The following is a 25407-nucleotide window of genomic DNA, read 5'->3' on the forward strand; positions in this document are numbered from 1 at the left end:
CAAAAACTCTAAATCATATCTTCTCTCAGTAGCTCATAGAGCTATGCAAAGAGCTGGAGAAGTCAAGTAAATTAATTTCCTGAGCTTCCATTTCCCCTATCCTGCAATCTAATGATGCTTGAAAGTTAGAAGAAAAAAAAAAACGAAATATTTTTGTCATTTTCTTCTGAAGATTTATCTGACATTACTATCCATAAAAGCACTGATTATTCTGGCTCACAGCTTCTCAGCTCCCCCAAATGAGGACTAATTAAGCATCATGTGGATGGGCATCATGAGAATTATATTTTATTCAGCCTTGTTTCTCTCAGACTATACTCAGGGTATAGCTCTCCACCACAAGGTTTTAAATAGGTTTGTAGTAAATAGTTTCTTGAAATTCTGGGATCAAAGAATGTGAAAAATCAAACACAGAGACACAGGAAGGCTTCGAGTGAAAGCTTGACCTGTAAAAGATGTTAATTTAATCCCACACTCATAATTGTCCTTTTGATAACTGTACAACAAAATCATCAGGATCCTGTGCAATGCCTCCTGTAGGAAGTCCCCATCCAGGAAGAAAATAGTGGTAAACAAATAAAACCTCCAAGCAAAAAAAGGGAAGAAAATACAAACTTTAGTAATTTCTGATCAAGTGTCATACATATGTAGACATAGTGTGTGCCAGATGAACAGGATTTTACGGTATGGGGGTAAATACCAAGACAGTGTCTCACTTGCTCTTGAGACTTCTAAACCAGTAGTTGACTGGCAGGTACTGTAAAGCCTCAAGATGAGCTGTGTGCAAAAATTATTTTAGTGGCAAAATGTTTTCAGGTTAACTACCCTTAGGAGCATCTGGAAAAAAAGATATTGTTTTTCTTTTACTGGCAATGGGATTTCACGCACAGTTGAATAATCCTTTTAAAGCACAACTTTCTCTTCCTAGTTCCTGTAAAAAAATTAGGATTTATCTGGTTCTTGAAAAATCTTTCAAAATATATTTGTGATAAGGCATATTGTAGCAAAAAGAGAAGACACTGTTTCTAACCTGGTAGTTCCCTAAAGACAATTTTGCTTTGACCTGGATTCCTGGTAGCTTATGTAATCAGTCCATAGACTGACTCAGCTCATGAGCCTCATTTGCAACAGTTTTGACAAATAATGAAATATATCCCAATACACACAGAGCATATTCAGAGGCCTGGTAGCCAAAAAAAAAAAAAAGCTGCTTACATTCCTGCCTAAAACTTTCTGTTTAAAAGAAGTTAACTCCTTCCCACCTACAACCACCCAACCTGCAACAAGATTTTTAGAATAGGCAATGTCTGGAATTATAAATAACTGTGAATAGAACTGAAAATGTACAAAGATAAATAATTAGTTTATATTAGACCTTAATAAAAGCTCTTATGCATTTACAGAAAGACAGGTACTTTGCTATTTTGACTGGTGCCACCTCCTGAAATAGCTGCCCTTGGTTTCACCTGTCTTGCTCTTGTATCCAGTCAGTTGTCATTCACAGTCAGCAACAGAGCAGGTTGGATAGAATTTGGACTCCCAGCCAAAGCTGAAAAATACCTGAATTTGACTTATTTTCTCAGAGCTTGTTGTGCACTCGAAAATTCAAGGTTCATTTTTAGTCTCTGGATTTTAGGTATAATCTGTACGCCTCTCATGGTCAGCACATTTAGGTTATCAGCCAAGGCTCAACCAGAGTTCTGCTATTACATTTTCTCAGCTAAAATTCAGCACTTCTAAATAACTGATAAGGACACACTTCCAAATGATTTATATAGCAAGACACTTCAAGGAACATTTTTCATTTCAAATACTGTCAATCTTTGGGATTGGGAGCGTGCAAGACATTATTCTCAGCTTTTCCTGAACATGTGTCCTCTGGTTAGGAGCTTGAACTAATACTTGCAGATACAAATTGACTTCTTGTGCATAGTGATGAGTTGTTCAAAACACACACAGAAGTTCCTTCTGTGGGGAGGGTCCTTTCTTCCTCACTCAGCTGTTACCCTGGTGTGCACAAAGCCATGCTTCATTATTCATGAGACACTTTTCTGTCAAAATCCAGGGGATTTGGAGCAGGACTGACCCATGACCTTTTCAACTAGCAGGGACGAATAATTCATAAGGGGTGAAAATGGAAGCAAGACAAGCCATCTGAGGCCTAGGCATGATTACCTTCCAGGGGGACCTTCCCCACTCCCCAAGGAGTCTCAGTTACGAACCACTCCTCTGCACCCGTAACCTAATTCAGCTTCAGCTCCATCACAGGCCTGCAGCACTACTTACATCTTCAATAAAAATCCATTTTGCCAGTATGATAGGACATTCTGCATGATGGAAAGGCACTATTACCTTTCAGATGAAGATCTTACATTTAATGAGTGATGCTTAGCATGCAGCAAAAAGCATACAAGCAAATTTAGTTGCAGGCAAAATTAGGATTCCAGCATTGCCTCTTTTAAATTAAATGCTTTATATCCTGGCTGTTGTGGAATTCCTATCACTATTTTATCCAGCTGAGGTGACTTCAAGTTGATTCTTCGACCTTTCAAGCATCCCAAAGTTTGCAGTCAGTGAAGATGTTTTTTAAGACCATCATTCATTTCAAAATACATCTTGGCTTTTGGAAAACAGCTGAGCTGGTTCTGCTTAAAGAACAATGAACACATTATGGAAGGCCAGCAGTCTTTGATTATTAAATTAATGATATGCAGAACTGCTTTCAAAACATGTGATTTCATAGTCTGGTCTGCATGTCAGTTTAGAAATCAGGCAGAAATCTGTGCCCTCTTGGAGGCTTATATTAGTCTAACGACTCATAAAAACAAAAAAAAAGCCATGTCAGCTCAGTGTGGAAGTCTGGTTTCAATTCACAAGAATTGACAAAAGCCACAAGAATAAAGCACCACACATGAAATAACTTCTAAGGGGTGGAATATATGCTACATTTACTGAAACATGTAAAATTTGCACCTAAATTTTAAGTTCCTGCAGTAACTTAGGCAGTAAGCCCTAGATGTCTCTGTTTCTTCTCATGTCAGCAGAGAGAAAGCAGGTGCTCCACATGTAGGTGCCTCAGGTCTGCAGGGAAAACTGATGCTTGTTCAGAGGAGACTGTTTTGCTGGCTTGCCTTGAGGTAGGGGACTGGGTGCCATTCAAGAACTCCTGTAATTGAATTCTGCTTGTTCAAAGGACAGGCTATAAGAAAACTGTGTTGAACTTTTTCAAAATGTAGAACCCCCCTGCAAGCTAAATACCAATCCTGATATGTTTCAGAGAAACTCATACCTACAATGGAACAAAATTCCTTTATTTCTTTTTATGAAGAGATCTATTAAATAAGCAATGAAAAAGTGCCTGGAAATTTCAAGGATGGGATATAATGACACAATAAACCAAATTTACATTCTAGTTAAAAAATGGCATAAATTTGCTAGATACTGAAACTGTAAATTTGTTGTGTCCCTCCTAAGAAATAAGGTTTGGCTGAATTTGCTGTTGCAAACCAGTAAGGGCATGAGATGGTTATAGAGACAACCACTCAAGGGATGTGACAATGACATGCAGGACAGAGAGGATCCTCTTCAAGTGAGGAAAGAAAAGGTGAGACATTTTCCTGCAGCAGAGCTCACTGGTGAGTTCAGCAGCTACATGCACAGCCTTCCTACAACCTGCCCATGCTCTCAGCAACGCCCCTGAGCACTTCTGAAGCAGCAGTAAAATCAGTTTGCAGATTTGTCAAGATGTCAAATGCTGAACAAGACATACAGGGCATTTACCTTAGAAATGCCAAATGCATTTTAGAGCAAAAAAATCTGAAGACAAGATTCTCACTGCCCTGAATGCCTTGATGCAAGAGCTCATGGGGCCCATTGTTTATGCTACTCTGGCTGGCATTCAGCCATGTGAATGAAAGAAAAGTGCTGAACTGATATTCTGTCTAAGGCTGAAGCACCATTAATTGCTTCAGAGCCATGTCAGGTCTTAGCAGATGGCAGAGAAGAGACTGAATTTCTGACATTTTTAATTAAAATGTAACCCCTATTATTATGGGATTAATAGTTATATAAATATAACTGCACAATTTTGATGGACATTTGGTAAAAGCCAAATTCTGTATTTTTGTAGACTTAACTAAGAAGGCTTAAAAACAGGTGAATGCATATTTGTATCTCTTGTGATTTCATTGCTAATCTTACAAGCATTTTTCTGAAGGTTGCTCCTACAGTCAAGAGAACATAGTGAAAACTTCAGCCCCACTTTTTTCCCCCTACAGATCCACATTCATTGCAAAGCTTTCAAAGGAAAATGTTTAAGTCCCTCAAATTAGAAAGCAAGGTTCCCAAAAGCAGAGATGTGTACTAATACATGTAAATGCTACACTTGGGGTGACAGGGGCCAATGACACTTTTTGACAGAGGGAAGCATCTTTTCACTAAGGTTGATCTGAGCTACCAAGACTCTGCTTCCCCGCCTGGATTTTGGCCAAGACAGTTTTGACTAGCAGTGATAGAGGCATGTGCTCAGCTGCCTTGTCTGCAAACTGGCTCTATGCCTTGAAGCAGAACCACTCCCCAAACCTGTTCCCACCATGGGCTTCACAACACCCCAGCCTTAGATGAGCTTTTGACCATGGCACCAAGTACATCTCTTCCCATCTGCTGCAAAGGACCCAACCAAGCTTCCTGTGGGCTGGATTTCAATAATCATAACTTTTCACCAGGAACATCAGACCCTTCTTGTCCTCTACCACTTGTGTGCAAATGACAAAATTGTTTGAGAAATGAGTGGGGTCTCACATACCAGTTGTTCTGTTACAACAGAGGAGAATAATCAAGGCACTTTTTGTTTCATGGTATAACTTTTGTGGTTTACTAGCTCAGACTGAGTCTTCAACATGACTCTAACAAAAAAGGGTGTGTGTTGTGTTTCTCTTGACTAGCACAGGACCAGAAAAGCCACTATCATGTCTCTGTAAAGTCCAAATGTGTCACTTTCAGTGCCAAAAGCCTGGGTGTCATTTACTTGACAAGTTTGAGACCCTCCCTCATGTGTAGTGCTTATGCTGCTTCACAGATGTCCCAGTACATCCCAGTACCTGCTGCTTTGTGTGGGAGCCATATCCTCACCTTCACCCTCCTGCTGGGGGCTGAAAGGAGGGGAAGACCTTACACCAAAGAAACCCTTCCTGGAAAAGGCATGTGGAAGAAAATGGGTGCTATTACAGTTGGACTGAGCTCTCTCTCTGCTCCTACATGTGGATGGGCAGTGGAGGGAGGTGAGCAGTTGAGGCAGGAGTAGAGAGTACTGCTCCACTGTGGCAGTGTCCTCTCAGGACAGTTTTGGCTGGCCCTGCATTGCTCATGGTGTGCATTCAGGCACCCTGCCTCCCCCAGAGTCCTTGCAAACCTGTGCTGCAGGGGCCTGGGGCTCATATCTTGGGTCACAGTGGGGCACAGCTATCAGGAGTGACCCCATGGTCTGGTGCACCACACTGGCTTCATAGGGGAGACCCACCAGCACTACATATGGACATAAACAGGCATTTCTGCCCAAAGCAGCCCCTACAGTTTGCTGCTTGTCCCTCTCACAGCCATCTACATGCATACCAGCATAGGCAGTGGCTGTAACATGAACTGCCTCCTGCTCCAGGCCGCCACATGCTTGGCAAGTGATCCATGTTTGTCCCTGTATGGGGATGTGGATGTGAGGGGACATCCTGTCCAGGGAGAGGAGAAGGGCAAGGATGGCTTTTTTCAGCACAGACATGATGTGTGGGATGACCCTGTCATGCTGAGGTTATTTTGGACTATGAGACTATGAGATACAGACTATGAGGAACTGGTCTATAAACCACATGTGGGTGCTAATCTGCACGCACGGTGTAGATGACTGGGCAGGAAGGCTGAGGCAGAAGAGCTTTGGGACTGTGACTATTTTCCCTTCTCTTCTACATCTTCAAACTGCAAATTGCCAGTTGAATTTCCTTATCCATAGAAATAGCAGGCAATTGCAAAGGGTTTCAGTGCACCCCTGGTAAGTTTGGCTCCTGTTTCTGCCAGGGCCCCAGAAGCAGCCTCTTGGAAGCTCCTTTTGGGACCTGTGGGGGTGTCTGGGAGGGTGCTCTTCTGCTTCCTCCTTTGAGAGGGGGAAGGATGGAGAGGGCTGCTGCACTCTCAGTATGTGTGATGGTTTAAAAACTCCTTGGGTTTTTCTGAACAGCAGCTACTTGCAGGGTACAACACTTGTCAAAGTGCAGCACATTTGCTCATCCTCCAGTGATCCGTACAGAAATAATTATTCCAAAAATCTTTTTTTATCCCCAGTGTGTGAATTTCATACTGACATTGCTACCCTGCAGAGTAACAGTTATGTTCAGGGTAATGGGATCACTCAAAATTATTCCCTCCTACAACAGAAACTGCTGTAACAGTTGCATTGCTTCTAACAGATTGTAGGATTACTTTTTGTTTTTTAAATTGTTGCAGTAATGTGAATCCAATTTAGCCTTATCCTCTGGCTTCTCACGCTTGCCCAGTGATTAATGCAAGGTGCCCAGTACTGTCACACCAGGATGACAGCACCTGTGACTGCTTCATGCGAGGGTGAGCCATTTTGGAAGAGGTGACCCAAGGGCCTGCCACCTGCTAAGGATGCCCAAACCCCCCCTGCACCCCACCTTACCTGGGCTGGGGCACTGGAGGAGAGGTGGGTGAGGTCCCCAATCCTGGCAGCTGCCCGTGGGTCACTGGAGCTGATGAGGACAGGGGCACTGATCTCCATGGAGTGCCGGTTGCTGGCGGCCTGGGAGGACTTGTGAGTCATGCTGAGGGCGGTGAAGGAGTGGCGCTTCTTGGCGTTCTTCTTGCCTTCCACCTGCCTCTGGGCCGCGCCGGCCGCCCCCGCAGCGGCCAGCGTGGAGCACGGAGCCAGACCCACCGCCGCCGCCGCCGCCACCGCCACCGTCTCCGTGGCCAGCGGCAGGTCACAGCCAGAGGCCGCAGCCGAGCACGTCTTGTCCATCTCCATGAGCTGCTTGGCAGATTCATTCAGCTGTGTGGGGAGGAAAAGAGATAGATAAAGAAGTTGTAGAGAGTGATGAGATTCCCTCCACTGCAGAAAAGTAGGCTCAGCGGGACCTTATCTCTGTCTACAACCACCTGAAAGGAGGTGGTAGCATGGTGAGGATTGGCTTCTCCCAGGTAACAACTGACAGGACAAGAGGAAATGGCCTCATGTTGTGCCAGGGGAGGTTTAGAATAGGATATTAGGAAAAAATTCTTCACTGAAAGGGTTGTCAAGCATTGGAACAGGCTGCCCAAGAAAATGGTGGAATCACTGTCCCTGGAGGTATTTCAAAGACTCAATAGACATGGCACTTCAAGGCCATGGTTTAAGGGTGGGTTGGCAGTGCTGAATTAACAGTTTGACTGGATGGTCTTAGAGGTCTTTTCCAACCTAAATGAGTCTATGATTCTATGAATTTATGTGATTTATGAGGCCAGATGAATTATTTCCATCCACTTGTTAATGTCAGGAAGATCAAAAGAGGCAAAGTAAGCATCCAGAAGAGTTAAGTTAGAACCAGACACCATAAATTGGTCCACATGAAGCTACAATATTTAAAAACACAGCATTCCCCAAAACAGCTTGTCCCAGGGTGCTGAGTCAGAGCCTGGGGAAGGAGGCAGGAGTCTCTTCATCAATGTTTTGCTATTCTCAGGTCCATCACAGGCCTGTGCTTGATGTTTGCCACACATGGTTTTGATCCAAAGGTACAACTTCCAAATCTTGCCAATTTCATGTCCCTCCCTCCCACCTAACACAGGTTATCCAAATGCAGATGCAAACTGAATGCATTTTCCCTAGATGTATCACCTAAACTTTGAAAGAGCTTGATGGCCACTGCAAGTTTTGCTTAGAATCCAGCTTGAAAAAGTGGTTTCATCAGTTCTTTTGAAGAGTTTAACACTTGATCTACAGCCCATGAACTCTGCACTAGGAGGCTCAGGCCAGCTTTCAGCCTGCTGTTCCTCATCCAATCCACACTCACAGATAACCTCGTGTCTCTGCAGGCCAGAGGCATGCTGGATGGTGCAACCCTGTCACTGAAGTCTCTTACCTCCTAGCTTCCATAACTCATCCAGGAAAGCTACACTGTACATGGCTGGAGAGATTTCAGGTGCTCAGGGATGCTACCGTCACTAATGATACATGAAGTGCACTCTGAAGTCAGCAATGCTTTCTGCACAGCACTCATTGCCAATACATCTTCTCTCGAGGGATGTTAACAGCTGATGGAAAATGCCACATTTTGCCCACAGACCTTTATATTAAACTAGGATACATTGCAATATGTTTGCATTTAATGAACAAAAACAACATATAAGAATGGGAGCCACAACTAATGCACACGTGCTTTTGCATTCACTGCTATTCTGAGACCCACATAAACCAGAGGTGTATGTAATACTATTCTGGACCAAAATAAGGCCAGTTCTTATTCTATAACTACTTTTATGAATTATGGCAGCATCCAAGAAGCAGTTGAGGACACAATCTTCCAAGGCTCTAAATAGGAAAAAAAAAGAATAATTTCTGCTCCAAGCCAAGCCAATTTTGAAACCTAACACAAGTGGAAATAAAAGGGAAAAAGAGAGGGAAGGGAAAGATAACAACAGAAACATGCAGTTAAAGAAATGTGTAATTGCGTATCTTTTATGCCTCCCAACCGCTGTCACCATGCTGTAAATAAAATAGATGTTGCTAGCCTTAGGCTGGTCCTCCTGAGTTTGAAAGCACTTCTGACTCCACGAGGACTCATTCAGTTTAACAGAACACTAACCTAGAAAGTAAACCTCAACTTGCAGGATCCTTCTTTCTGTGACAGCTTCCACTAAGTCAACCAAGAGCCTCCAATTAATGATGCTCCACTACTTTCAGAGCTGTTGGGAGTCCTGCAACCATTCAATTAGCAAGTCATTTTCCCAGCTGCACTGTCCAACTTGAGACCATGCTTACAGCCAGCATAGTGCACTGCACCTGCCAATTTTCGCCGATAACAGCTGATCCTATTTCAGATTCTTCAGAAACGTCCATTATTTCCCACTTCATCATGCTCTAAATTGGTACAACCTAATATTTGCCAGCAGGCTCCAAGTTGCAAGGAAACCAGATGGCTCCCCTCCCTTAAATAGGTGTTACAGCTCTGCTTACCCCATTGATGAAGATAGTCTAGCTGAATTACTTGAAATATTAAGGAGAAAAGGATAAAGCTATCAAATATGTATGACTCTTTGACAGCAGAGGCTGAGGAAATTTTTGCTAATCAACAGCAAGAAGAAAAAGAACACATTTTAACTTTTTGAGATAGGAAAAAATAGACTTAAAAAAAGAATTTAGAACTTCTGATTTTACAGTGTGCTCTTGATATGAATATCTTGTAAGAGTTAGAGTATAAATCCCACTGTCTGGAATCCAATTTAACACTGAAGCTGTTCTTTTTAAAACAATAAAATCCCTCACTTTTTTGTTCAAAGTGGCACTTACTTGAAATGTCAATAAGAAAGCAAGCATCTAAACATGAAGTGATAAAAAATAACCCTGTATTGATATAAACAAAAGTAAATCTCTGTATCAGTAGAAGATTGAAGACAGAAAGAAAACTCTTCCCCAAACAGTCGAGCTAATGAACTTTTGAGAATGTCAGAGGCTTCCTGAAATACTGGGAAAAAACTATTTTGGTCTGCCAAGATAAAAAATGCTTTATAGCCTTACAACTTTATTTTTGTAGAGAACTGTTTTTAAACAGCTTTGCCCACAGATGCTGGAAAGTACTTCCCAAATAGGCTATGAATGCCAGAGAAAAGTCTGCTTACTACTTTGTAAAAGCAAACAGTTCTTCCTCTTCACAAAATCTTTTAGAAACCTTTTTTTTAAACATAAACATGATTGCAAATTTCTTATTTTAAACTCTGAATATGTAAACAAGTATTGCTTTCTGGTGTCTGTCATCTGATCTTCAGGCAGATTTGCTTCCAGATGAGAAGCTTAATGGAAAGTTCTGACCCACAGTCAGTGTCAGGAATTTGACATTTCTGGAAGCCTGTAGCTCTTATGACCAGTACTCAACTTTCTCACTCAGTTTTGATTCCTTCTCTAGAAAGATCTTACATTTGTGTTTGTGGTCCTGATAAGCCCAAAGTGACTTGAGACTTATGCCCTTGAGACTGCAGAGAGACTGATTTTACCCCAAATCCATTCTTTGCAAAGGGGATGTCCTAGGAAACTTGACATAGGATTTAGAGGGATAAGGCTTGGATTTGAATGCCAAACCAGTCAAACATTCCCAGCAGCCCTGCAATCCTGTCTAGAAAGGCAAAATCTTGCAACAGCAAGCCTTATATTATCTGAGGAACTTTATCATGCACGAGATGTGATGAGATGGCGCAGTAAAACTGTTCACAGTGTCTCAGTGACTACTGGCTGTGAGTCCTGCATGCTGAGATAAGGATGCACCAGCCTCAGTTCATGGAGCTACTGTCCCTATTTCTCAGGAAGACCTTCCCCAGCTGTGAGTAATCATACTGGAGACAGCTCCAGCTCATCTGGTTTTGGGAGTGAAGAAGGGTAGGAGTGGAATACCTCTGTGCGCAGAGCCTTGTTCACCTCCAAACAACCTTTTCCTACAATGGGAGCAGTAATCAAGTGCTCTTCATTAAAAATTTGGTGGCCTTGATCAGGAAGCCATAGTCTCCACCTTGCCACAATGCAAGTTGTCATGACATTAGTGTCCAAGCAGAGAGCCCATGTGATATGAATTAAGGGAGAGGTTTTTTCCTTCTTGTGGCTTTTGACTGTCTTAGATATGATTGTCTTAGATACTCTACCTGTGACTTTACCACACAGGTGACAAATATTAAGATACACCATACAGGACTTCTCCATTGCCAAAATTATTTTTTATTAGTCTCCACATAAATATCTTTTTTTTTTTTTTTCTGCAGAATGTATTATGGTGAGTTTCTCTCAGTCTCTGTTGCATGTGCTTGCATGCACACATATACACACACACTTCTAATTTCTAATACATGTGGGTTTAAAAGGGTCCGCCTATAAATGCTTTCAACTTCTTTCTCTTTTAAGGATGAGTGGATACAGGAGAGAAACTGTCATCTACACTGACAGTCCCACGTGGGACCAAATATGTCCTTTATATCCCAATATGACTTAATGAACTACAGTTTTAATGGGCACCATTATGCACCTACTTACATATCCCAGATGGAATGAAGAGTAAGGAAAACCTACTTCTTGTCCAATGTGGGTGAAAATTAACTCTAGGTTTAGTTCAAATAGCAGATTATTACTTTGGAATTTATTGTTGTTATTATTATACAACAAGAGAGAAACATGGGGAATTTAGGTCAGATTTAAATAATTTATCCTTACTACATCTCCCTTGACAAATACGCCAGTGCATTTACTAATCCATGTTAGTGGCAAAATTATCCTATCCCACTTTAGACTTCCCAGGGACACTTTGATACACCATGATCACAACAGCAGCTCCTGGGTTGTGGTGTTTCCCTGATAGTGCTGTCTGCTGTAAGAAGGAGGATTACTCTGCTATTGAATACTCTTACTTTCTAGTCATTTAGGTCTGGGTAAGGGATTAATTTCTGACTGACATTTGCCCTGCCAAAGACAGGACCTCACTGTGTGGCTTACAAATATACTTCAGCATGTACTTGATACTGTGCAGACCAAAGTGTTACTAATGTGTGACTAAAATGTCATTCTTCTCTAAATCAGAAAAGATTGCTTAAATTCTCAATTTTACACATGTGATTCAGTATTTTGATAAATTGGAGCCAATTTGGACCAGAAAGTACACTTTATTAAGACTTTCACTTGCTACAAAATCTTTGTTTTCTGTCTTTATGGAAACTATTAGCTAAAGAATGGTGCTGTTCAAATACAGATATAAGATTCAAACCAGTTTTAAAAGCAAAAAGTTACAAATCCCCTCAAATCTCTACATATCCAGTACAGAAGAACAAATTGGAAAGAAAAAAATATCATGCTCAAGATTTTAGAAAGGAACCACTGAGCAGAGTAGAAAACAAAATTAAAATTATTAATAAAACATCTTCACAATGTCCCCCTGAAAGATTGAAAATATTTTCACCTAGGGACTGCTGATTTTTATACTTTATGGTTCATAAATATTGAGAAGATCGTGCACATCCCTATTTTATGCCTTGCGGAGACTTCGGCAACTTGCAGTTCCATATCTGATTTTGTGATTAAAATAAACAGTCTGAATTTATTACTGCATTTTCACTTCAGAGTAGGTACTTTCAGGAATTACTAAGTTCATAAAGTGCCCTCATTAAACAAGTTTGCTAGTATTATAATTTATATTCTGAAGCACACTGAGATTATTAAGTAACTAAGGGCATAACTATACAAGATTCTTCTGTCTCTGCTGGGTTCCTGAGAGGACTGCATCTGTAAAAGCATTTTCAGACCCAAAAAGTAGTCTTTCAGAAAGCTAAAACTGCTTTTCCTTACTATTATCCCTACTGGCAAATGCAGGATACAATCTTTCTTCTGCTCTAGCCAAGTAACAAAACAGCCTTTGACTCAAATGGACATTAGGAGGAAGTACAGAATACTTTCTTTACCTGATACTTTACATGTTCTTCGGTAGGTTAGTACAGAAGGACACACAGCAATTCCAAGAGCTTACTAGTAGGATATTAGCAGACAAATTTGTGCCGAAGCCTCTTTGACCAAGTCATACTGAATGTATCTATAATTTTAATCTTTTGTGTTTAGTTAATTCTGATTTAAAAGTGTTTAGAGAAAGTCTCCAAAGTTCTCCACAGACAATTTAAATTAATTCAGCAAAACCTACAAAATCCTACCACAATTATTCATTTAGGCACTATCTTATGAAGAGTAATTAGCAAGGCACAGTTTAGGAGAAAATATTATAGATATACCAAAGCAGTACTTGATGGTTTTGTGTTAATCTCTAACAATCCACTATTGCCTTTTCTAATTTATTGCCAGAGAGGAACAAGCAAATTTGGAACAGATTTTCTGCAAGTGGTTTATCCATCATGGAAGATAGATTTCTGAAACCCACACTGTGATTGAGAGCAGAGTTATTCCATTCACCCAGAAAATAAAAGAAGCGCAGTACATGTGCTTGCTTGAACAGATTCAAATGAAATGATAGCTGCAGAAATACTTTCCTAGGATATATCTCAAACTTCAAGTGTTCTGTTCCTCCAGCCATAGGTTGAGGCATACATCTCGTTCTCTTTTCCAAAGGCCTGCTGAATATGTCAGCATGTTCTCAAGGAACGAAGTCCCTAAAACCCTACAGCAGACAGCCTTCCTAACCAGGCCCATCCACATACACAACGATGCATAGTCCAGAAAAAGCAAGCCAATCATTTTTGTCTACAACATGGGTCTTTGAAAGGCAGCAGTACTTAGCAATCTATTTGCCTGTCCTACAAGATCTTTCTCATTTAGCAGCAATGTCACTTCTAACGCACTGAGGGGCTGAAGGAATGTAGCATATTAGAACAGCATGTGCTTGGACGAGCGTGTCATCATGATCGTGCAGAATGAAAATAAATGATGCGTGCAGCAGAAGTAAACACTAAGCCCTGGGTGGTGAACTGGGAATATTTTTTTTCTTTCCCCTTTTTTTCTGAATAGTTTTAAGAAGGAAAATGGTCTGCAGTGGTGGAGAACAAGTTTGGTGTATCCCACAAAAATGCATTATCTGTTTAGGAGTTAAGCACAGAAAGAAACCTAATGGAAACTAATGTGTAAAGAAGTGAGAAGAAAGAAAATAAAACTAAATGCAATATCATTAAAAATAGATTACCTTACCAAAAAGAAGTATGCCTTCTAGATCCCCCTCCACTTCCTGAAACAATGCTAGCTATTTAGCCTTTGGCGCTAAGTATGAGGACTCTCTTGCTCTGATCTGTCATCTCTGAATCTCTGATCTGCTGTGTGCCTTCGATATGCCTAAGGATTTCCTTTTTCCTTCTATCTGTCCCCTATAGACACCCTTTTCCATAATGAGACACTCATAACTGCACCAAAGCTACTTTGAAAGCAAGAAGTGTAACCAAATACAGCTTTACTCAACATCAGAAAGAGTGGGAGAATACAGCCTATTTTTACTTATAAATTATTCAGAAAGCTAAATAAAAAGTGCAGTCATGAATTCATGGGCTTGATCCTAATTCCTTTGAAGTCAGTGGCAAAACTCCAGCTGCCTTCAACAGTGGAAGGACTGGTGCCCATCTGGCACCAATTTCAGTACCAGAAGAGTCCCTGTTGAAGCTTGTGTAGATTTTACTGACAAACTATTTTTTCATCAAAAAATGAAACTCATTGGAACTTAAGTATTTCCCAGGAACTTGCTTGTTTTGACAAGATGTCCATCAGGAAATTGTTTTGCAGATGATGTTTCTCAGCTAAGACAAGAAATTACCAAAGCCACAGTGTTTTAGGAGTTCAACGGGGTACTTGGACTCCTGGCTGAAATTTCCTGTGTAGGGGAATAGCCATGGGAGACCTGAAACAACACTAACACTTTCCAAATAGAAAGCCACCAGCTTTCTGGCTGTGCTGAGTATCTTTCACTGTTGTTCTTGTAAACTGGAAAACCTTTGTGACTCCCTTTCTGAGTCCAGGTATCCACCTGCACCATGAGGGAAGAGGCAGGTGCTAGCAGAAGTGTGAGCAGCCTTATTCTGGGCAGCCAGGGACCTGGATGAGTCAGGAGGCTTTGAAGAGCAGTTCAGGTGATGTCCTCATTCCTTACCAAAACCTGGCACCTGTATGAGCCCTGTATCATTGCAGCCAGTTACTGCAAGGAAGGGAAGCCCTCTGAAGGAGTTTTGTGCTGCATCTAGAAAGCCCTTCACTTGTGAAAACTTCCACAGCTGTACCTAAAAACTTCAGCACAGGCTAGGAAAGATTGTTTAGATCCTGGAGCAGACCTGTATGGATCACATGTAAACTCTACACAATATCTTTAAAAAGAGTCAAGTTTTGTGTTTTTAGAGTTTTCAGGCAACTTTCTACCTCCTTCCTTCCTTAATGTTTCAAAAGGCTCCTGTGCTATTGCTTACTCAAGTGATCAACAATCCCCATAAAATTAAGAATTGACGGAAAATGGCCAAGTTAAATACCACCAACTAAGGAAGTTAAATGCCACCAACTAAGGGCAGAGGATATCTTCAGAGTTAATACATGCATCAAGCCTGGAAGTCTTAAACAAATGGCTTCCAAATTATGGCGTGTGGCCCCAAGTAATTATAAATGGGATTGTGAACCAGGAACATCATGCTCATGTTGTTGCAGAGACCCTTCTCTTCCTAATAGCTGCACTGTGCACACATGCTACCAGACATGACATTGTACCCTTTTGCTCATACTCTCAGATTTGTTCCTGGAAATATAGTTCTTGAAAAGGCTGGTTTTGGAATGATCAGGGTTGTGTGAAAGAAGCAACAATACCATGTCATTTTTTAAAGGAAAACCCTTGCTTCTAGCTTAATGAGACATAAGGAGGAAAGAAAAAAAACAAAAACAAAAACATGTATTTGCTGAAGTCCTTTATAAATTTGATAAGAAAAGTGTTCTAGTGGGTAATAAGAAGAAGACCTACACCATCACCTCACATCATCAATGCTATCTGCAGAAAGCAGGAAGTTGGATAAATCCTTGGAGGTCGTGGAAGCTCTTGGAATTGCAGCACAAGGAGCCTATGGGAAAGCCAAAGTAATTTTTCAAGTAATGCAATGCTTTGCCTACGCTGAACAAGCAAGGAGTCTTTGTTGCAGTGATTTACAACTTCGTGTAGAATAAGAAATCTTGTGCAATCAGGGAAAATTAAGTTTTATGTGCTGCAACTGAAGATTACCTGTGGGGAATTGCATACAAATAAATGCACTGTACTCTCTATCTCTGATAAAGTGGAAATGAAGAATGAAAGCAAATGCCAAGAAAATGTTTTGGTTCAATTGCTTATAAAAGGAACCAAGGTATACACAATTCAAGCAGATATTGGCACTAAAGGGTTGTGATAAACAGCCTTTGCCCTGTGTGTACTATATTTAGACACCTTTTTTCTACACAGTGTTCTGGCTTCTGCTTCCAAATACAAGACAGAAAAGGACTGCTGCATGTGGTACATGGCATTTGCAACAGTGTGACATCCCATGGGGCTGTATAGTGAGATTCTGTGTGCATGGAGCTCCTGCTACAGCTGGCTATAAAGCAAGGTTGCTGGTTGTGGTGGAGGGCTCCTGCACCAGCTCCAGGGTCACACTGCATGTTTCTCTGGAAGCAGCCAATGGATGTCAGCCATCTGTCACAAAACTGCTGCATCTTTGGAGAGATGCATCCGGCCTTTGGGTTTGCTATTTGCCAGTTGGGGTGAAAGTATGAGACAGGACAGATTGTGCTGCTGTTTCACCAAGCTATGGGATGATTCCCTAGAGGGAGAGTTCTGAGATGCTTCTCTGAAATGGGGGATTAATTATGTGTTTGAAAAGGGCAGCTGCACCAGGATACATGAATGGTTTCTGTGACAGGGAGACTGGTCTTCTTAGCTATGCACACAGATAAAAAAAAGGAATTGTGCTGAGGGAGACATGACTTGACAGCCTGAGTTTGTGTCTCCTGTGGTTATTACAGTGCAAACTCTGCTTTGAATTGCCTGCACATTTAAAGCACCTTCTTCCTGCATAGATGTGCTGATGCCTGGTACAGCAGAATGGCTCTTTTTCCTCAGTGGGAGCATTTGCATCCTTTTTTGTTCTATGCAGTGACCAGTTATTTTAAAATGATTTTTACATAGCCCTGTCTCACCTTGGGGACCTCTATATTTCTGTCATACTGCTAAAAGGCAGACAATGAACTGGGATGGCATTATGGGGCAGGGGCCATTGCACATGGCATATTGCACCCTGCACAACAGGCACATCTCATTTTTTTTGGAAGCCTGACCAGTAATTGAAAGCTAGTCTTAAGACATGAAAATAAGTTTTCTGTGCTATATGATGATGCAATTGGGTTCACAACCCTCCCCCCTCACCTTGTGGAAGAAATATCTGACAAAGGTGAACTGTGATAAATTCCCTAAACTCTGCAAATTCGTGACTGAAAATGGCAGCACTCAACCTCACACTCATGGCATGACTCACTGCCCCTCACCTAAAAGAACCATTTATAGACCTCTTTGGAGAATCTGAGGTGTTCAAATATGATTAGGGGCAAGGTTGAGTTCAGAGTGGGAGGTCTCTTCATTGACTTCCAACAACTGCAGTCAAAAGGAGATTGAACTCTCTGGCTAACAAACTAGAAATGTTACTTGTTCAACTTTTTGGGTTTACTTTCTGGTTTAGGGTAAAGGATGCACACCCAGTGCAGTGGAATGATGCAGTGAAGCAGCCAGTGCCTTTGCCTCTTGTACACCCATCTGGAGCTGGATCAATGTTCTGGTTTCTGTCCAAGCCTGCTCTGCCACAGGTGTCACTGCTAGATAAGAGGTGTGCCATTTCTTCAGCCCCAGTGAGCTTGGAGCAGATCATTTAGGATGCTCAGGCACATGTGTCACATTACTGCAATAAAGTACGATGATTGCCAGCATTAGTCACTTTTATGACATCCATATGCAAATGCTGTTTATGCTAGTATGCTACAAGTGGAAGGAATTTGGAAAACCACTGCTCTAGGCCATGCTGTTTGAGCTCTGAGATGGCAAAAGGAATGGGCTAGCAAAAAGTCTGCACAGTAGGAAATCTTTCTGAAACTGCAGAACACTGGGGTTTTTTTCCTGTTTGTGGGATTACTCAAGCTCAAATATTTTCCTAACGCATTCCTTTCTGAAAACAGTCTGCCCTGCATTGCACTTACATTCCGTAGGCAGAGAGACAAGTTGTCTCAAGGAAACTGAAATTTTGCAAACTGTGACCACGTTGTGTGATGCAGTCACACAGAAACATTTATTCATACTTATTTTTGCCATTAAATGCTGAAAAGCTCCTACCACACATCAGAACTCCATTGTGAGAAGCATTATGCAAACAAAGAGCAACATGACAGCTCTTGGCCCAAAGGAAGTACAATTTAGGATGGGGACAAGAGACAGTGTATAGTTATAGACAAAATATACAATGCAACAGTCTTATTAGCAAGATGGACAGAGGATTTTGCACAACATACATCTTCTCTAGCCATCACAGCCAAGAGCAATTTTAGAGAAGGATCTGGAGGAGCAATTCTGATGCAGATGTTTGAAGCATTCATCACAACAGTGAAGAACAGAGCACTATGGAAGAAAATTGGGATTAAAAAACTGACAAAGTGATTGTCACAGCTGGCATTCAGTAATAAATAAAAGACAATAGTCAGAGAGTAATGACTAAGCAAAGGGTTGCAAGTAAGGGTGAGCTTTATGGGCTCTAGAGGACAGAAAAAGACTCCAGAGAGAAAGGAAGGAGTACCAACAGATGTCATTAGACACAGCATCAGATTGTCAAGAATGAGGCAAGTCTGCATTTGCTAAGGATGCAAAAAGGCTGTAGCCATAATCAGGGTATGACCTGATGAGAGTCTGGTCTTTGTAAATGCTCAGCAATCAGGTTGGACAAAGACTGGTAGAACTGCCAGCTACATGAATGAATGAAACCACTCAGGAGGATGTGATTCCCACTGGCAATGTCATTATTACTTGCCATGAAAGTACAATGCTCCCTCTTTAACCAGTGGCCAAAGAGAAAGTAACACAGTTAACTGTGTACTGAGTACTGCACTGAAAACTCAGGTATGTGCTTAGTGAGAGCTCCTCTGTGCAAAGGCAGACCTGTGTGTCACTGGAATGCTGTGGAGCTGCCTTTACCTCGACCTTAATCTCATCCCTCAGGAGTGCTTTTGTGCCTTCAAGGATCCCCATAGGACAAAACCTTGTGCTTGAGACAGAGCAGTAACCCCTAAGCAGTAACTGGCCAGGGTTAAACCATGACAGCCCCCCAGGTGCTTTCGGGCAGAGAAGCTCAGTGTCAGTACCAAGAGCTCTCAGATCTCATTTGGCCTGGGAGATTTCCAGGAATTCAGTATTAATAATCTCTATAGCTCTTCTTCCACTCCCATAGTTCATATATTGAGGGATAGTAAAATCTTGCATCCACCAAACCAATATATCCACACACATCTCTTTCCTGAGCAATGCACCTATGGAAGTGAAAGGCTTTGGTTGGGAACAGGCAAATCTAAGCACTAGACTGGAGCAAGGAGGGAAGATGCTGAGGAAATGATTTCTCAAAGGTTAGAGTCATTGTCCTTCCTCCTGGGCTAGGAAAAGGATACAAGAGGAAATCATTACTATAAATTCCTTGCTATGTTGAGGCTGAAGCAGACCAGAGAAAGGGATCAAGGAGATGACCATCAGGGAGTGTTCCCCCTCCTTCAGCATGGTTGCTTTCTTCTTGAGAAACAGAGCTGCCTCTTCCCTCAGGGCCATCCCTTTAGCCATGGGATAAGAGAAGAATACCTCCAGCATGAGTCTATCACTATCTGAATGCTCTGGCACCTCTCTTGCTCTGTCCCAAGGTTTCCAGAAAAATTCTGTTACAGAAAAATTCTATTATAGAAAGGTCTCTCATGAAATTTCCTGTCAATTTGATTCAATTGTGTCTAAACAGATCGGAAGACTTCAAAGTCAGATTTAGAGCAGGACACTCCCTCCAGCCTCACTTAAGCAAAAACTAATATTATTAACCTGGTTTATGGAGTATCTAGTATGTTTTGTCATACAATTATAACTTAATAAAATAATTAGATTAGTCAAGGGACAACCAGGAGGTGGAAGAAGTTGCTTGCACAAAGTCTCACGTTCCTCACCTCACCATTTTTGCCTGATGGCTTACAGCACAGTGCAATGGCAGCACTCACTGCAGGGTAACTGTGGGTGGGAGCTGCTGCCTCATAGACATGTTTTCCTGCACTGTGAGGTACCACACAGCCTCCTTTCCCATCTTCCCTCTTTCTGCCCTGCATCAGCAAGGATGTTCATGTGACTGTGCAGTAAAAGTAACAGATATGACTGGAAACTAAAACAGCTCCAACTTAAATGAATAGCTTTCAACAGAGTGACTTCCCTGATTCATCTCAGCATGCAGATATATCTGGTAGTCCTGGAACATGGAGGGCAGAAGGAAAGAATTGTCACACATGAGTTAAAAGCAGGACAATCCATTTGGCAGCAGCCCTTGCTTTTGTCAGATTAAAATAATGCCATATTACACACAAAAACGATGCAGCAGGAGATAAAATAAACAATGGCTGGTCTACTTTGTAAAGGAATAAAGTAAGCAAAACCAATGCAATTTCTTCTACAGGATAGACTAAACACCAAGGGATCAGCCTTCAAGAGTCCTGTGTGTTCTAGAGAAAATCTGGAAAAGATAGAGATTCCCAAATTAATTCCAACTATCTTCCTCTGTTTCTGATTTTCCCCTGTTTAATTTGCAGATTCTTCCTCTAGTCTTTTGAATTTGGCTTTTTCAATGTTCAGCTCTAACACCTAACAAAATGCCAGAGGATTTCAGACTTCAACATCTGGTTTTGGCACAGCTAATGACATTTTTAGGCAAAAACCCAACTTCATCTGTTATTTTTATTATTTGAAGCATGCATTCAGCATACACACACACTCACTGATCTTTTTGTGCCTAGAATAAAAGCAGTTTGACCATTCCAGCGTGTGTGACAATAAGAAGTAAAGAAAGAGGTAAAACCGATTCATCGCTACATTCTATCAGGAAACTGTTATTCTTCAAACTACTCTTCTTAAAAGTTCAACAGGTCAAGCTCAGACACATTTGTGACTATTTACCATAGTAGAATAAGCATAAAAACACGGAATGTTTTGGGTCAGAAAGGACCTTAAGCATGATCTAGTTCCAGCCCCCCTGTCACAGGAGAGGTGTTCCAGCCCTCTGATTGACTTTGTGGCCCTTCTCTGGACTTGTTCTGACAGGTTCACATCTTCCTTATGTTGGGGTCCCCAGAGCTGGATGCAGCACTGCAGGTAGGGTCTCATGAGAGCAGAGTAGAGGGGAAGAATCATCATCCTTGCCCCACTGGCCACGCTGCTTTGGATGCAGCCCAGGATGTGTCTGGATTTCTGGGCTACGATTGTGCACTGCCAAGCCTTGTTGAGCTTCTCATCCACCAGCACCTCCAAGACTTTATTTTAAGGGCTGCTCTCAGTCCATTCCTCATGCAATCTGTACCTGTGCTTGGGATTGCCCTGTCCCAGGTGCAGGACCTTGGCACTTGGCCTTGTTGAACTTTGTGAGGTTTGCATGGTCCCACCTCTCAGGCCTGCCTAGGTCCCTCTGGATGCCCTCCCTTCCCTCCAGCATGTTGACCACACCTCAGAGCTTGGTGGCAAACTTACAGAGGGTGAGCTTGATCTCACTCTCCATGTCACTAAAGAACATTTTAAACAGCATTGGTCCCAATACTGACCCCTAAGGAATGCCACTCATCACTGCTCTCCACTTGGACATCAAAGTGTTGGCTGTCGCTCTTTGAATGTAACCACCCAGACCATTCCTTATCCCTGAGTGGTCCATCTGTCAAATCCATGTCTCTCCATCATACTTATGCAACATGCTATCTTCTGAAAACAAAGATCAGAGGGAGCTCTAACAGGCACTCTTTGGTAATTCCTTTTTGGTGTCACTCTCATCATCTGTCCCTCCTGTCCCTCTGATGGAGAGCATCTTACTCACCACTGGTACAACAAAGGATAACATGTGCTTCCACCTCTGCCAGGTCCTTTCACAATCTGGGATTTTAATCTGACTTTTTTTGATCACTCCCAGCATCAGGGCTGTGGCAGACACATGGAAACATTTTGCTCTTTGCTCATGGGGCTCTGGATGCCCAAGCCCCAGGAGCAAAGGGGCAGAGAAGGCAGCCAGTTTGCCTGGGGCATCTCCCAAAACCCTCCTACTGACCCTCCATGTCTATATTTGGATTTAAGAACCCCACTCAGAGTTTTAAGGCATTAGGAAAGCTCCCTAAGAAGGGAGCTAATTCCCCAAGAAGGAAGATAATTAAGATGTGCAACATGCACTAACAAGAACACTAGGAAAAAAGATGAAGAATGCTGGTGTGAGAAATAATGAAATCCTCTAGGATTTTATGTTTAATTAACTTCTAGACAGTGTATCTGTTGACATATAGCTTCTTAATATACATTCATGCATTAGCTCTAGGTAAGTGGGACTGAAATATACTTTCTTTTCAAAAGGAAAAAGATCCCAGGAAGTCATCAGTGCTGAAACAATCTTTAGAAGCTGTCAAAGGTGATCAATGGCTGGAAAAGACAAAAGATCTCTTCAGTACCTTCTCTAGAGAGCATAGACTACTGATGATAGGCTCTAGACCCCTCTCAGAGCCCTGTGGGACAGTGGGTATGCTCACTTGGGAATGCTAATTGCTAGTGCTTGGAAACCTGCACCATTGCTGGGGTCTGTCACTGCAGTGGTTGTGTGCTGTGAAGCTTCTGAGCATCACTGCCAAGTCCAACACATTTGTTGCACAGGCAACAGTTATCTCTAAGAGATGTGCTATCTATTTACTTTGTCCTTCAGAGATATCATCACTAGTGATTGTTTTGTAATACAAGCAACCCTTCAACCATAACAGAAGAACAAAAACTTTGAGGCAAAACCCAAAACTCAGAGTAGAAATAACAGAAATGAGACAGAAAGGCACCCAGGACCAGAAAACATATATTAAAGCACAAGCCTGGTTCAGGTGATCTGGAGGTGAAGGGAAGGGCTGATGTGCTGAGAGCACAGGGAAGTGGCAGCAGATGCAAAACACAGTAGGCCAGACCCCAGTCCATTTGCACCAGGCAGGATACAAACAGGATTCTGCAGGGGAAGTGCCAGAAGCCCTTCATTGGATTGTGGCTATAGACAAAAGTCTTGCTATCAGATTAGCTTAGATACCTAAGGAACCTAATATTTGGCATCTAGGAAGCAGCAGCACTTCAAAAATGCCCTGTACAGATATAGAATTGATCTATATGACTCTGAAAGACTCAGGAAATGGGCTTATTTGCAAAGGTTGTGTGCTTGAGTTGGTTGTGCTGGAAACCTGTTTTTTTGCTATAAATTGCTCCAGAGAGTTATTTTTACAAAACACAGTCTAGGAAATTCAGATGTTACTCATAATTAGGAGGGGTGGGTGGGAAAGATATTTTTGGATATGAGAGCTGACAAATTTCTGGTTTAACACACCCTGAAACAATAAGAAGTGATAACAACTTGGATCTGGTTTTGATGAATAGAAATATTGGTCTTAACACATAAATCCAAATAATTTTGAGCTCATTCAAATTAAAGTAGGCAAGAGTAAAATCAAGAGAAGACCTGTAACTAAAACTGTCAGTTCTCAAAAGGCAAATTTTCACAACCTACAGCTGTGTCTAAATTTACATGCTGGCTCTCACCATGGCTCACACAGATCTCATAATTGTCTGGGCTGGAGGATGACTCAAATGTGACAGTACTCCTACCTATTTCTGTATGCAGGCTTCCCCTCGGTGGCACCCACCTGAGATGAACTTCAGTGCAAATGTGGTGTTCCCTGACAAAGAAACCAGAAAGCTGCCCTGCTTTGACTTGTCCAGACACAGCCTGAGGGGACTGAGTGACACAAACAGGTCTACAGAGCTGAGGTGCTCAGCTGGTCCAGGGGACACCTGACATTTAAGTCAAAAGGTGACAGTGGAACTCAGTTTTGTATCCTGAAGAGGGAGGAAAGTGTTAGAGAATCTGTATGAATGATCACTTTATGAAGGGTGCTAGAAATCAAGAGAACTTAAAGGAAACCAGTCGAATTTAAAGAAGACAAATTTTCTGCCCAATGTCACACTAATTTACATTTTACATAGGAAATTAAATCAAAGAGCACAAAGTTCTTTATTTATAGAGGCAAAAGGGAACATAAGAAATCAAGCTGTTATGCAGAAAAACGGGCCACAGATTAAAAATAATGTGTATATATATAATAGATATATAATAGAAGAATACATATTTATATATTGTAATATGTTGTATATTTAATCTTTTTCTCACCTCTGACAGCTAATACTCTTAGTTTTCCTGACTAACATAATCTTTATTTGAACTTCCACAGACTACTTTACTTTGTATGCATGTAAGAGTACTTTAAATCAATGAGTTTTATTCATGGATTGATGTGAAAATAGAGGTCCCTCTTGCAGTCTACAACAGAAATTCTTCATGTTTTATTTTGAATGTGAAGCATGAGAACTGTATTTTGTACTCCATTCACACAGAAATCTGATACCAAGAACTATCTTGGTAATCTTAATCTTGGTATCTTAATATTCTATACAGGATAAAAACAAGTGGCACCAACTTTTTAGAAGCTATGAAGGTGCAGGAATGAAATTCTTAAAACAATATATGCACAAACCTTGAAAATGCATATCAATAAAGCTTTTCAACAGAAATTGGCTGAACATCTCTTAGCACTTACATTATTGTCAGCTCTACAAGGTTCTTATTCCATTTTTATCTGACATACAAAAGGAGAGAGAACAGAAAAAAATCAATTGTGATGTTAATGGGTATAATTCTTAACTCATTAGTGTTACACCTACTTACAACTGGGATGAATTTGCTCCTCTGAGATTTAATAAGTCAGCTTTTCTAAAATCATCTACATTAGTTTCCATCTACCTACCTTTCAAAAGATTCCATTTTTATTCACATTAAATGATACTTGCAAGGCTAAAATGAACCATTTTGACAGTACTTAAAAACAGAGATTGCACATTCTTTTTGAAAAGGGCACCAAACAAACGTTAGTATTTAATGAACATCTAATGCTTCAGGTTTTTTGGAAGGCTTTCATAAAAGATACTCAGAAAGATTCAGAGTGTGCTGCCACCAAGACCACACAAAAATAAATGATGGGTCAGACATCAAGGTTGAATTAATTATGAGAGTCCCATAGGGACCCATCTGTCCTTCAGCTGAAAGGAGAAACCAAACAGACTGAGCAGAGAAAAAAGATAAAGAAGAAGTGGACAGGGCAACAATCATTTGTTGAAAATGGTCAAAATAGCTATTAGAGCTAGAAATACACATGCAGGCACACCTGAATTTTCAACAATATAATATGACTGTGATAACTGCCACTGGGGACACCAGCATAGTGGGAAATGGCTGTTGGGAATCTGCCTAAAGAGAAGAAAAGGACCAAATCTGCCATCCAGACTGAAAGGGTGAACCATCTGCATTCAT

At 41.4% G+C, this 25407-nt stretch overlaps 1 protein-coding gene across 1 annotated transcript in view; it reads right to left on the reverse strand.

Annotated features, from left to right (window-relative positions):
- Positions 1 to 25407, reverse strand: part of SH3RF3 (SH3 domain containing ring finger 3) — a 247410-nt gene that overhangs the window by 56303 nt on the left and 165700 nt on the right. Inside the window, exon 4 of the mRNA XM_054655151.2 lies at positions 6686 to 7054. Within this exon, the coding sequence (XP_054511126.2) occupies positions 6686 to 7054 (369 nt within the window). The remainder of the gene's footprint in view (positions 1 to 6685; positions 7055 to 25407) is intronic.

The sequence above is a fragment of the Agelaius phoeniceus genome, chromosome 2 (assembly GCF_051311805.1).
Source record: "Agelaius phoeniceus isolate bAgePho1 chromosome 2, bAgePho1.hap1, whole genome shotgun sequence".
Taxonomy (NCBI): domain Eukaryota; kingdom Metazoa; phylum Chordata; class Aves; order Passeriformes; family Icteridae; genus Agelaius; species Agelaius phoeniceus.